General features: G+C 46.4%; 1 protein-coding gene across 41 annotated transcripts in view; it reads left to right on the top strand.

Moving 5' to 3' along the window:
* LOC110491133 (membrane-associated guanylate kinase, WW and PDZ domain-containing protein 1) overlaps window positions 1-14,331 on the top strand; it is a 211,666-nt gene that overhangs the window by 177,753 nt on the left and 19,582 nt on the right. For 27 of the 41 annotated variants that reach the window (XM_036947464.2, XM_036947465.2, XM_090203699.1 and 24 more), the window contains 3 exons: window positions 1,473-1,507; window positions 3,841-4,105; window positions 7,288-7,379. In XM_036947464.2, the coding sequence (XP_036803359.2) occupies window positions 1,473-1,507; window positions 3,841-4,105; window positions 7,288-7,379 (392 nt within the window). The remainder of the gene's footprint in view (window positions 1-1,472; window positions 1,508-3,840; window positions 4,106-7,287; window positions 7,380-14,331) is intronic. The other 14 variants (XM_090203674.1, XM_090203672.1, XM_036947461.2 and 11 more) reach the window with 1 other exon arrangement.

Below are 14,331 nucleotides of genomic sequence, written 5' to 3'. Positions count from 1 at the left end.
TGTAGATTATTGGTATTCATCATCCCATTACTTGTGTGTGTGTGTGTGTGTGTGTGTGTGTGTGTGTGTGTGTGTGTGTGTGTGTGTGTGTGTGTGTGTGTGTGTGTGTGTGTGTGTGTGTGTGTGTGTGTGTGTGAGAAGGAGAGTCGGGGGGGGGGGGGGGGGGCAAGCAAGCAAGCCACAATGTGCAAGGATGAGGTGGGGGAGGGCATAGGAAAAAAAGAGAGGGGGAGAAAGAGAGGGAGGGAGTAGACAAGATCTGCTTCTCAATGTGTGAGCGTTAAGCAGAGGAGCTGCTGCCTGCTGTAGGTGAACACACAGAGACATTCAGAAGATGCTCTCAGTGAGAGGGGAGCTGACAATGGCCTTCCATATCATGCTCAAGCTCCTGGACTCCTGGTAATACAGATGTAGGATCTTCATTTGATCCCCCTGTTGCAGGATAACTTTCCTGGAAATGTAAAACTTGTAGTGTATTTGAGGTTTAATTTCCCGATGAAATTTCAAACGTGATCTTCCCTTATGAAAAATGTATCAACCCCTGCAAAAATGTCCATTAATTATAATCCACATAATAATTCACATTTCCTGTTGTTGCAGGATTATTTTCCTGCTGTAGCAAATTGGCTCAAATTAAGATCCTAAATCTGTAGTTGAGATTCTACCTGCAGAGTGCTGTGTCTCATTCTCGTTTGGTGGTTTAGTCGCTCAGTGGCTCTTCTTCAGTGGTACGGTGGATGGGAGCAACCTTCTGCAGCGTCAGTCAGTCAGTCAGCTTCACTAATGCAGAGAGATCAGTAGCTCCTGTCTTAGTAGCAGGAGAGAGAAGGGGTGAGCGAGAGAGAGAGAGAGAGGGTGAGAGAGAGAGAGGGTGTGAGAGAGAGAGAGAGAGAGAGAGAGGGTGAGAGAGAGAGAGGGTGAGCGAGAGAGAGAGGGTGAGCGAGGGAGGGGGAGGGGAGAGAGGGGGAGGGAGGGGGAGGGAGAGAGGGGAGGGAGAGGGAGGTAGAGGGAGAGGGGGAGGGAGGGTGAGAGAGAGGGAGGGAGAGGGGGAGGGGGAGCGAGAGGGAGGGAGAGGGGGAGCGAGAGAGAGGGAGGGGGAGGGGAGGGAGAGAGTGAGAGAGAGAGAGAGAGAGAGAGAGGGTGAGAGAGAGAGAGGGTGAGAGGGAGAGGGGGAGCGAGTGAGGGAGAGGGTTAGCAGACCGCATGGGGAGGCGGTGATCACTCTGGCTAAAGCACAACGTAGCACAGCGCAGCGCCACTCTGAGAATGAGAGAGAGTGAGAGAGAGAGAGAGAGAGTGAGAGAGAGTGAGAGCTGGGCTAGCTCAGCTCTGCAGCAGGACCCGTCGTCCTTCCCTCCATCCTTGCGTCCCTCCGTCTGTCCGGTGAAGTGGTTGTTTTTGCTCGGGGTGAACGGTTACGGAGTAACGCCGGTCATTAATGCTCTCTCTGTCTCTCTGCCGCTGCTTTGCAGGAGTGGTGCCAGCCAAGAGGAGCCCCAAGCTGGTGGTAAGTACAACACAACTCTCTTCTCCTTCTTCTCCTCCCTTCTTCTCCCTTTCCTCCTCTGCATGTGTTAGTGTTATTCCCCCGGTGCATGCCTGCTTTCTACTGGATGGATGTGTGGGCTATTTAAAGAACAAAAGACATGGAGCCTTCCATATACCTCCCCTGCTACTTTCCTTTCTCCCCTCTTTCCCCTGTCTCTCTCCCTCACTGTCTGTGACCTCCTTTTCTTTCTCTCTTTCTGAAACTCCCCATTGCTCCCTCTCCCTGTCTTTTCTCTCTCCATATTATATCTCTCTTTCTCTCCCGCTCTCTCTCTCTTCCTCCCTCCACCTCTCCCATGCTGTCATACTATCAGCGATTAAGGTTGGCCTTGGTGCCCTGGTTGATTCGTTGTATTAGTGACCAGCTGGTAGGGGTGGCATAGGGTCATGGATGAGGGGAAAGAGGGAGGAGGGAGGGGCTGTCATAGTAGTGGCTTGTGTAGAGGAGGATAGATTAACAAATAATGATGGAATGAGGGAAAGACCTGAAGGAAATGTTAGAGGTATTCTATGGGAGTGACTCACATGCTTGAGCCCAGAGGTACAGTGGACAGAGAGGAGGAGAGGCACACTAGCTACCTCAGTACTGGAGCAGTAGGATGGCCTCTCCAGGGACAATAACTTTGTTCTGAGGTTTAAAGAGCGAACGCCTCCTCATCCTTAACACACATCTTAACCTGATGAGAAGTCAATACTGGCTATGAGGAGACAACACTAGAGCTGTAAATAACACTCAGTCCATGGCATCCCCTGGAGCCTCATCCAGAGGGTAAAGTTGTCCCTAGAATGGATCCTAGATCCGTTTTGTGTTCTGCCACCCTATTGGTTTAAATCAGTATTTGGGGAGGCAGCAAAGGAGGAACACTCCACTCATAGTGATTTATGCTCCCAACTGTGTTTTTAGTATGACTGTTTATCAAACCTTAGCTTGTCATCAGGTAATGGGAGGGTGGGCTAAACCTAGTTCAGTGCCAAACTGGCAACTTCTACCCACAGCCATCCACAGAGTATGTATACTATAGGAATGTGGATAATACATTACATACATATTTCAGCGTTCCTGTTAACAGGAAGCAGGGCTATTTGGGATTAGGGATTAGTGAGATATGGCATCGGTCATAGATGGGGCATCGCTGATTGAGGTCATGTGACAGGGTAGGGGAGGGGAAGGGCTCTGTAAGGGTTGAGCGGGGGCAATGGTGACCCTGGTCGGTTGCCACTGACAATTCGTTTTTCACGATGGGAAAGCAGTCTTTGTGTTGTATCATTGAAATGTCAGGCTGCATGCAAGTCTGTGTCAGCCTCTAAGCGCTGTTCTGCCTCTGATGCTGGGCTTTAAATATGTGCTTAGAGTACACTGCCATTTGCAAGAGGGACCCAATTGTCTTGGTGTATTTGCAAAGTGTTGGGCTTGTAAGTGTGTTTTTTGTTTCTACTAACAAGCTTGTGTTTGCTTTTCCTCTCATGCATGATGTTGATTTTAATATTTTATCAACCATAACAAATATTCTAGAACTGTCAAATGTCTTAATGTATCTAGATACAACCTGATGACATGGTTTCCTTGGCCTGAACCTGTATGTTCAATGTGTTAGACACCTACAGGTTTTTCATATTTCATTTTGATAAGCTTCTTCAAATGTCCCACAGTCTTATAACCAAGCTTAGAGGTCTTATATTCAGTGAATTGCACTGAACTGAATATATCTTTTTTGTATAAAAAAAACTGAAAACTAGTGTTATTGGCTGAGAGGTTTGGAACATTAATTCTGTACAATTGTGAAAATGATGATAATGCCCTTTTAGTGTAAGAGCTATTTGAGAAGACCGTCTGAAATTTCAGCCCATTTTGGTGGGAAGCATTTCTCGCCTTCCTGGTGTCATGATAAATGGGGGGACATGAACGTAGTGTGCGTATGAAGCAACACATCGTGTTGTCTTATTGTAATATAAAGAAACTATTCAGAGACTGTTCTGTGTGTGGGCGTCATAGAAACCATGTCATCTCTCCCGCACACCGTTAGAATGCAGCTCTTACTGACCGACACAATCAATTCTCTTGGTGTTTCTATGATAATGACCTTGGATGGTTGTTTCCTTATTCTCTCTCTCTACTACCTTCCCTTCTTACTCATCTCTCTTTTATCACTCCGTCTTTATTCTGTCTTCTCTTATTCGGCCCTCTCTTTCTCCTTCTTTCTCACTATCCCCTCACCTTCTCGTCTTATCTCTCTCCCCCTGTCTTCCACCCTTTCTCCCTCCTTTCTCTCCCTACCCATTCTGTCCATTCAGCAGCAGCTGGAGAGGAAGGACAGTCAGAGCAGCTCCCAGCACAGTGTGTGCAGCCATCGCAGCACCCACACAGACTCTCCCAGCCACCCCTCCTCCAACATGCCCAGTGAGGCCGTAGGCCCCCCTCCGGCCGCCCCCACTCAGCTGCTGCCTGGCCTGCCTCCCCTGCCCACCCAGGACCCTGGAGATGGTACCATGACCCTCCAGAAGAAGCCAGACCCCTTCAAGATCTGGGCCCAGTCCAGGAGCATGTATGAGAGCAGACGTGAGTCATCACTTCACTGTGGTTGTTTGGCACAACTGAAGTGTAGGTTCAACAATGCTGCCGAACACAAATACATCAAACATGTATAAACTAGAGTGAATGAGCCTGGGATCTGATCATCATGCCTGTTGATTGGTGGGAAGAGAGAAACTCTTGGAACTATTCTCATTATTCTGTTAGGATTAGACTAGGCAGTGTATGAGTGTGTTTAAGTAAGTGGGTGTTGCATTGTGACCTGGAGGAGAAGCATTGTTAAGTACTTTGAAGGAACAGCTGTGTGTGTGTGTGTGTGTGTGTGTGTGTGTGTGTCCAACCTGACTCTGTGACCGAAGATGTCTCGGAGAGCTTAGTCTCCTTCAGACACAGACGTGTTTCTTGCTCTGTCAGGCTATCGACACCTCTCAATATAGGACTGTGTAGGTCTGATGCCAGCGGAATTAGGGACTAGAAATGCAGGATCACATGGATCCTACCTTGCTGACGACTCAGAAAGGAAATATATGGTATATCCAGTGTTGACCCAAGCCTACGTCATGAGCTATTTGACAAAAATAATGTAGATGTTCTCATCAGCAGAAAAAAAAAATAATCTATTTGAACAATACTTTTTCCTTGTTCTGACCCTAAGAATTGGGAATGACAGAAGGTACACTGGGCGATAGAAGGCAGCCCCGTTTTGAGTTGTAAAAGCATAAACATCTGTTCTGAAGACTCTCCCCCATATCCTTTGCAGTCACAACTCAGGTCCTCCATTATTCATGAGTGGAGGAGGGCGCCACCCCACTTATTTACTATACTCACTACAAATCTCTTGAGAGAAATGGTTTGCTCTCCAAACAATGGGTCATTCATTTCCATCTAGGGGGCAATATGATGACTCCTGGAGAAAAACAGTAATTCTTTATTAAGGAGTCTGGTCATTTACAGTACATTGCAACATATACAATTAAACTGAGTGGGGAGACGAGCAAACATAACTTAGTGTAATAGGAATGTAATGTTGTTTTCTCAAATGCCATTTGCACTTTATAAGAGGCAGGCCGTTGCAGGTCTGGCAACAATAATGTGTTTACATTCATGGTGTATTAAAAATGCATCCATTATCAGAATAAGTTCATTATGTGTGCATGTGCAGCTTGTGTGTGTGTGTGTGTATGTATGTATGTCAGTGAGTAGTGCTAGTTGCATGCCAGCCTCAGCCTGTTTGTGTGTGTGCTAGCAGGTGGTGTTGCAGTGCTGGTTAATCAGTGCAGGTGGTGTTGCAGTGCTGGTTAATCAGTGCAGGTGGTGTTGCAGTGCTGGTTAATCAGTGCAGGTGGTGTTGCAGTGCTGGTTAATCAGTGCAGGTGGTGTTGCAGTGCTGGTTAATCAGTGCAGGTGGTGTTGCAGTGCTGGTTAATCAGTGCAGGTGGTGTTGCAGTGCTAGTTAATCAGTGCAGGTGGTGTTGCAGTGCTGGTTAATCAGTGCAGGTGGTGTTGCAGTGCTGGTTAATCAGTGCAGGTGGTGTTGCAGTGCTGGTTAATCAGTGCAGGTGGTGTTGCAGTGCTGGTTAATCAGTGCAGGTGGTGTTGCAGTGCTGGTTAATCAGTGCAGGTGGTGTTGCAGTGCTGGTTAATCAGTGCAGGTGGTGTTGCAGTGCTGGTTAATCAGTGCAGGTGGTGTTGCAGTGCTGGTTAATCAGTGCAGGTGGTGTTGCAGTGCTGGTTAATCAGTGCAGGTGGTGTTGCAGTGCTGGTTAATCAGTGCAGGTGGTGTTGCAGTACTGGTTAATCAGTGCAGGTGGTGTTGCAGTGCTAGTTAATCAGTGCAGGTGGTGTTGCAGTGCTGGTTAATCAGTGCAGGTGGTGTTGCAGTGCTGGTTAATCAGTGCAGGTGGTGTTGCAGTGCTGGTTAATCAGTGCAGGTGGTGTTGCAGTGCTGGTTAATCAGTGCAGGTGGTGTTGCAGTGCTGGTTAATCAGTGCAGGTGGTGTTGCAGTGCTGGTTAATCAGTGCAGGTGGTGTTGCAGTGCTGGTTAATCAGTGCAGGTAGTGTTGCAGTGCTGGTTAATCAGTGCAGGTGGTGTTGCAGTGCTAGTTAATCAGTATGTAAAGTAGAGCCAGTAGAATCTAGGTCTGCTGCTGATTAAATATTAACTGTGCCTGGTGATCCCTCCACCATGGAGCTGATCTTACTGTTTGTTGGGCTGGATTATTAGAATGGGTTAAAGTTGGAGATGGGGGTTGAGAGGAAAGGAGAGGTATTTAATGTGTGCTGGTGCATCTGTGTGTCTGTCATGGACTCATATCAGCGTTATGGTGCTCTGTGGTGTTGGTGGTGTCAGGAGATAGGACAGAGATAGGACTGAGACAGGGCTAGAGATGAGACCATGCTGGGACCCTCCTGCAGAGGATATGTTTTCTGACAGTTACAGGCTGTGCTTGCGTGTGTGCGTGCAAGAGAGAGAGAGATCTGCTGTGCTAGGGACAGGGATCAGTGGAAGGCTAATGACTTATCCAACCTACACACACACACACACACAGCCAGCCAGCCAGCCAGCCAGCCAGTCAGTGGAAGGCTAATGACTTATCCAACCTACACACACACACACACACACACAGCCAGCCAGCCAGCCAGCTAGCTAGCTAGCTAGCTATAAAATCTGTCCATGCCCTGTGTTCAGACTGGCCCTGTGGGTGAACAGACTAACACCAAATTGCCTGTGTCCTCTCACAGCCACGCATGTTTGTGTTCCTCAGAGAGAGATGGAGAGTTAAAAGGTCACATTCATAGAGAGCATGTACATGGCATTTGTTCCTCCTGTCCTCTGGGAGCCAACCCTGCACCTGAGAGAAGGAACCTAATATGCCCAGTGATGCAGAGGAGAGTAGAGAGGAGGGGGTGTTCATACCAGAAAGTTTAATAACAAGATCTAACTGAAATGAATTTAAATGTAGTCCAACGCCAGGATAGTGGGCTTGAATCCCGGGACCACCCGTACGTAAAATGTATGAACGCATGACTGTAAGTCACTTTGGATAAAAGTTTCTGCAAAATGGTATATATTATATTATGATTATGAATACTGAACTTAATTGCAGTGTATTGATTAATGCAACAGTCATGCCGTAGGTTTAACTTTCTGAGTGTCAGGTCTACTCCCTGTTTCACCTCCACTGAGCTCTTGTGTTGTGTATTTCAGAGCCAGATTGCCAGGAGCAGGAGATCTTCCTGTGGCGGAAGGATACAGGTTTTGGGTTCCGCATCCTGGGAGGAAATGAGGCCGGAGAGCCGGTGAGTATCTCTGCACCGTTCCTCCACCATATCCCTTGTCTGTCACAGTTTTTTGGATGCACCAACGAAAAGCAAAAGGTTTGTAATGGGATCTTTTCATGCAGGACACCATTCATTTACAGTGCTTTCGGGAAATATTCAGACCCCTTGAGTTTTTCCACATTTTGTTACGTTATCAGTTATCATAGACTATCCGTATTCAAAAATCTATTAAAATGTTGTTGTTTTTTCCACTCATCAATCTACACACAATAGCCCATAATGACAAAGCAAAAACTTTTTTTTAATTTTTTATTCTTTACATTTTTGTATATAAAAATTTACATTTACATAAGTACTCAGACCCTTTACTCAGTACTTTGTTGATGCACCTTTGGCAGTGGTTACAGCCTCGCGTCTTCTTGGGTGTGACGCTACAACCTTGGCACACCTGTATTTAAGGAGTTTCTCCCATTCTTCTCTGCAGATCCTCTCAAGCTCTGTCAGGTTGGATGGGGAGCGTTGCTGCACAGCTATTTTCAGGTCTCTCCAGAGATGTTCGATCGGGTTCAAGTCCAGGCTCTGGCTGGGCCACTCAAAGCTATTCAGAGACTTGCTTTGTCTTGGCTGTGTGCTTAGGGTCATTGTCCCGTTGGAAGGTGAACCTTCGTCCCTGTCTGAGGTCCTGAGAGCTCTTGAGCATGTTTTCATCAAGGATCTCTCTATATGTTGCTCCGTTCATCTTTCCCTCAATCCTGACTAGTCTCCTTGCCGCTGAAAAACATCCCCATAGCATGATGATGCCATCACCATGCTTCACCGTAGGGATGGTGCCAGGTTTCCTCCAGACATGACGCTTGTTATTCAGGCCAAATAGTTCAATCTTGGTTTCATCAGACCAGAGCATCTTGTTTCTCATGGTCTTAGAGTCTTTGAGTGCCTTTTGGCAAACTCCAAGCGGGCTGTCATGTGCCTTTTACTGAGGAGTAGCTTCTGTCTGGTCACTCTACCATGAAGGCTTGATTGGTGGAGTGCTGCAGAGATGATTGTCCTTCTTGAAGGTTTTCCCATCTCCACAAAGGAACTCTAGAGCTCTGTCAGAGTGACCATTGGTTCTTGGTCACCTCCCTGACCAATGCCCTTCTCTCCTGATTGCTCAGTTCGGTCGGGCGGCCAGCTCAAAGAAGAGTCTTGGTGGTTCCAAACTTCTTCCATTTAAGAATGATGGAGGCCACTATGTTCTGGGGGACCTTCAATGCTGCAGAAATGTTTTGGTACCCTTCCCCAGATCTGTACCTCGACACAATCCTGTCTCGGAGCTCTACAGACAATTCCTTCCACCTCATGACTTGGTTTTTGCTCTGACATGCACTGTCAACTGTGAGACCTTGGGGCGGCAGGGTAGCCTAGTGGTTAGAGCATTGGACTAGCAGCCAGGTTGCAAGTTCAAATCCCAGAGCTGACAAGGTACAAATCTGTCGTTCTGCCCCTGAACAGGCAGTTAACCCACCGGCCGTCATTGAAAATAAGAATTTATTCTTAAATGATTTGCCTAGTTAAATAAAGGTAAAAAATATATACACTGCTCAAAAATATAAAGGGAACACTTAAACAGCACAATGAAACTCCAAGTCAATCACACTTCTATGAAATCAAACTGTCCACTTTGAAAGCAACACTGATTGACAATACATTTCACATGCTGTTGTGCAAATGGAATAGACAACAGGTGGAAATTATAGGCAATTAGCAAGACACCCCCAATAAAGGAGTGGTTCTGCAGGTGGTGACCACAGACCACTTCTCAGTTCCTATGCTTCCTGGCTGATGTTTTGGTCACTTTTGAATGCTGGCAGTGTTTTCACTCTAGTGGTAGCATGAGACGGAGTCTACAACCCACACAAGTGGCTCAGGTAGTGCAGCTCATCCAGGATGGCACATCAATGCGAGCTGTGGCAAGAGTGTCCAGAGTGTCCCGAGCATGTCCAGAGCATGGAGGCGCTACCAGGAGACAGGCCAGTACATCAGGAGACGTGGAGGAGGCCGTAGGAGGGCAACAACCCAGCAGCAGGACCGCTACCTCCGCTTTTGTGCAAGGAAGAGCAGGAGGAGCACTGCCAGAGCCCTGCAAAATGACCTCCAGCAGGCCAAAAATGTGCATGTGTCTGCTCAAATGGTCAGAAACAGACTCCATGAGGGTGGTATGAGGGCCCGACGTCCACAGGTGGAGGTTATGCTTACAGCCCAACACCGTGCAGGACGTTTGGCATTTGCCAGAGAACACCAAGATTGTCAAATTCGCCACTGGCGCCCTGTGTTCTTCACAGATGAAAGCAGGTTCACACTGAGCACAGGTGACAGACGTGACAGAGTCTGGAGACGCCGTGGAGAACGTTCTGCTGCCTGCAACATCCTCCAGCATGACCGGTTTGGTGGTGGGTCAGTCATGGTGTGGGGTGGCATTTCTTTGGGGGTCCGCACAGCCCTCCATGTGCTCGCCAGAGGTAGTCTGACTGCCATTAGGTACCGAGATGAGATCCTCAGACCCCTTGTGAGACCATATGCTGGTGCGGTTGGCCCTGGGTTCCTCCTAATGCAAGACAATGCTAGACCTCATGTGGCTGGAGTGTGTTAGCAGTTCCTGCAAGAGGAAGGCATTGATGCTATGGACTGGCCCGCCCGTTCCCCAGACCTGAATCCAATTGAGCACATCTGGGACATCATGTCTCGCTCCATCCACCAACACCAAGTTGCACCAAAGACTGTCCAGGATTTGGTGGACGCTTTAGTCCAGGTCTGAGAGGAGATCCCTCAGGAGACCATCCGCCACCTCATCAGGAGCATGCCCAGGCAGGGAGAGATGTCATACAGACACGTGGAGGCCACACACACTACTGAGCCTCATTTTGACTTGTTTTAAAGACATTACATCAAAGTTGGATCAGCCTGTAGTGTGGTTTTCCACTTTAATTTTGAGTGACTCCAAATCCAGACCTCCATGGGTTGATAAATTTGATTTGCATTGATATTTTTGTGTGATTTTGTCATCAGCACATTCAACTATGTAAAGAAAAAATTATTTAATAAGAATATTTCATTCATTCAGATCTAGGATGTGTTATTTTAGTGTTCCCTTTATTTTATTGAGCAGTGTATATACAGTGGGGCAAAAAAAGTATTTAGTCAGCCACCAATTGTGCAAGTTCTCTCACTTAAAAAGATGAGAGAGACCTGTAATTTTCATCATAGGTACACTTCAACTATGACAGACAAAATGAGAAATAAAATCCAGAAAATCACATTGTAGGATTTTTAATGAATTTATCTGCAACCTATGGTGGAAAATAAGTTTTTGGTCAATAACAAAAGTTTATCTCAATACTTTGTTATATACCCTTTGTTGGCAATGACAGAGCAGTGATGTTTGAGGCTGTTGCTGGGCAACACGGACTTTCAACTCCCTCCAAAGATTTTCTATGGGGTTGAGATCTGGAGACTGGCTAGGCCACTCCAGGACCTTGAAATGCTTCTTACGAAGCCACTCCTTCGTTGCTCGGGCGGTGTGTTTGGGATCATTGTCATGCTGAAAGACCCAGCCATGTTTCATCTTCAATGCCCTTGCTGATGGAAGGAGGTTTTCACTCAAAATTTCACGATACATGGCCCCATTCATTCTTTCCTTTACACGGATCAGTCGTCCTGGTCCCTTTGCAGAAAAACAGCCCCAAAGCATGATGTTTCCACCCCCATGCTTCACAGTAGCTATGGTGTTCGTTGGATGCAACTTAGCATTCTTTGTCCTCCAAACATGACGAGTTGAGTTTTTACCAAAATTTTTACCAAAATATTTTGGTTTCATCTGACCATATGACATTCTCCCAATCTTCTTCTGGATCATCCAAATGCTCTCTAGCAAACTTCAGACGGGCCTGGACATGTACTGGCTTAAGCAGGGGGACATGTCTGGCACTGCAGGATTTGATTCCCTGGCGGCGTAGTGTGTTACTGAAGGTAGGCTTTGTTACTTTGGTCCCAGCTCTCTGCAGGTCATTCACTAGGACCCTCCGCGTGGTTCTGTGATTTTTGCTCACCGTTCTTGTGATCATTTTGACCCCACAGGGTGAGATCTTGCGTGGAGCCCCAGATCGAGGGAGATTATCAGTGGTCTTGTATGTCTTCCATTTCCTAATAATTGTTCCCACAGTTGATTTCTTCAAACCAAGCTGCTTACCTATTGCAGATTCAGTCTTCCCAGCCTGGTGCAGGTCTACAATTTTGTTTCTGGTGTCCTTTGACAGCTCTTTGGTCTTGGTCATAGTGGAGTTTGGAGTGTGACTGTTTGAGGTTGTGGACAGGTCTTATATACTGATAACAAGTTCAAACAGGTGCCATTAATACAGGTAACGAGTGGAGGACAGAGGAGCCTCTTAAATAAGAAGTTCCAAGTCTGTGAGAGCCGGAAATCTTGCTTGTTTGTAGGTGACCAAATACTTATTTTCCACCACAATTTGCAAATAAATTCATTAAAAATCCTACAATGTGATTTTCTGGATTTTTTTTCTTCTCATTTTGTCATAGTTGATGAAAATTACAGGCCTCTCTCATCTTTTTAAGTGGGAGAACTTGCATAATTGGTGGCTGACTAAATACTTTTTTGCCCCACTGTATATAGACAAGTGTGTGCCTTTCCAAATCATGTCCAATCAATTGAATTTACCACAGGTGGAATCCAATCAAGTTGTAGCAACATCTCAACAATGATCAATGGAAACAGGATGGACCTGAGCTCAATTACGAGTCTCATAGCAAAGGGTCTGAATAGTTATGTAAATAAGGTATTTCTGTTTTTTGTTTTTATTAAATGTGCAAAAATGTCTAAAAACCCTCTTTTCGTTTCGTCATTATGGGGTATTGTGTGTAGATTGATGAGAATTTTGGCTGTAACGTAACAAAATGTGGAAAAAAAGCCACTGTATACATGACTGACAATTAAGCATTCCAAAGCAAGACTGGAAGCATAAAACATGTATCTGCATTCCCCATGTCTGGTTATTACATCACGTGTTACATCATAAATAAACACTAAAGTTCTGAATTAAACAGCACTGCTGCGTGATACTGCGTGTTAAAAGGGCAGCTGATATACTGAACCCTCAATATTCTATTACAGCCTCATCACTATGTTTCCTGTCAGAGTTCCTGCCTTTTGGGTTTTCTTTGTTAAGCTACACACACACACACACACACACACACACACACACACACACAACACTCATTCTGTGTCAGCTCACACTGTGATGCTCGACCGAACCAACAGCCTCATAGTCTTCCTTCTCTCTTCTGTCTGCATCAGTTGTTCTCCCCCACTCTCTCCCTCTAATTTGAAGCAGTAGAAATGTAGATTCCACTGTCTGTTTCTGTGTCTCTGAGAGATATGACTGGTGCTGTCTGTTACATGAGGTCGGCCTGCGTGCTGTTCTTAGGAGATTAATTTAGGCAGACAGAAGGTGTTGGTTATGTGGCATATTTTTCTATCAGAGACATGAACAGAGAGAAAGTAGAGAAAGGGAGTTATATATATATATATATATATATATATATATATATATATATATTATATGCTGACAGGTATATTAAATCAAGCACACACCCATGCAATCTCCATAGGAACATTGGCAGTGGAATGGCTTACTGAGGAGCTCAGTAACTTTCTTCTTGGGACCTTCATAGGATGCCACCTTTCCAACAAGTCAGTTCGTCAAATTTCTGCCCTGCTAGAGCTGCCCCAGTCAACTGTAAGTGCTGTTATTGTGAAGTGGAAATATATAGTAGCAACAACGGCTCAGCAGCGAAGTGGTAGCGCACACAAGCTCACAGAATGGGACCGCCAAGTGCTGAAGCGTGTACCGAGTTCGTAACTGTTTGTTGAGCTTCATAAAAGGGGTGTCCATGGCCGAGCAGCCGCACACAAGCCTAAGATCACAATGCCAAGCGTCAACTGGAGATGTGTAAAGCTAGCCGCCATTAGACTCTAGAGCAGTGGAAACTCTGTAGTGATGAATCACGCATCACCATCTGGCAGTTGGACGGACAAATCTGGGTTTGGAGGATGCCAGGAGAACGCTATCTACCCAAATGAAATCAAATGTATTTATATAGCCCTTCTTACATCAGCTGATATCTCAAAGTGCTGTACATAAACCCAGCCTAAAACCCCAAACAGCATGCAATGCAGGTGTAGAAGCACGGTGGCTAGGAACAACTCCCTAGGAAGGCCAAAACCTAGGAAGAAACCTAGAGAGGAACCAGGCTATGAGGGGTGGCCTGTGCCGGGCGGAGATTATAACAGAACATGGCCAAGATGTTCAAATGTTCATAAATGACCAGCATGGTCAAATAATAATAATCACAGTAGTGGTCGAGGGTGCATCAAGTCAGCACCTCAGGAGTAAATGTCAGTTGGCTTTTCATAGCCGATCATTAAGAGTATCTCTATCGCTTCTGCTGTCTCTAGAGAGTTGAAAACAGAAGGTCTGGGACAGGTAGCATGTCCGGTAAACAGGTCAGGGTTCCATAGCCGCAGGCAGAATAGTTGAAATTGGAGCAGCAGCACGGCCAGGTGGACTGGGGACAGCAAGGAGTCATCATGCCAGGTAGTCCTGAGGCATGGTTCTAGGGCTCAGGTCCTCCGAGAGAGAGAAAGAAAGAGAAAATTAGAGAGAGCATACTTAAATTCCCACAGGACACCGGATAAGACAGGAGAAGTACTCCAGGTATAACAAACTGACCCTAGCCCCCCGACACATAACCTACTGCAGCATAAATACTGGAGGCTGAGACAGGAGGGGTCAGGAGACACTGTGGCCCCATCCGATGATACCCCCGGACAGGGCCAAACAGGAAGGATATAACCCCACCCACTTTGCCAAAGCACAGCCCCCACACCACTAGAGGGATATCTTCAACCACCAAC

Source organism: Oncorhynchus mykiss, chromosome 16 (assembly GCF_057628025.1).
Source record: "Oncorhynchus mykiss isolate SJ-2025 chromosome 16, ASM5762802v1, whole genome shotgun sequence".
NCBI lineage: Eukaryota > Metazoa > Chordata > Actinopteri > Salmoniformes > Salmonidae > Oncorhynchus > Oncorhynchus mykiss.
The sequence above is the reverse complement of the archived record's forward strand: the minus strand, read 5'-3'. Positions and strand labels throughout refer to the sequence as shown.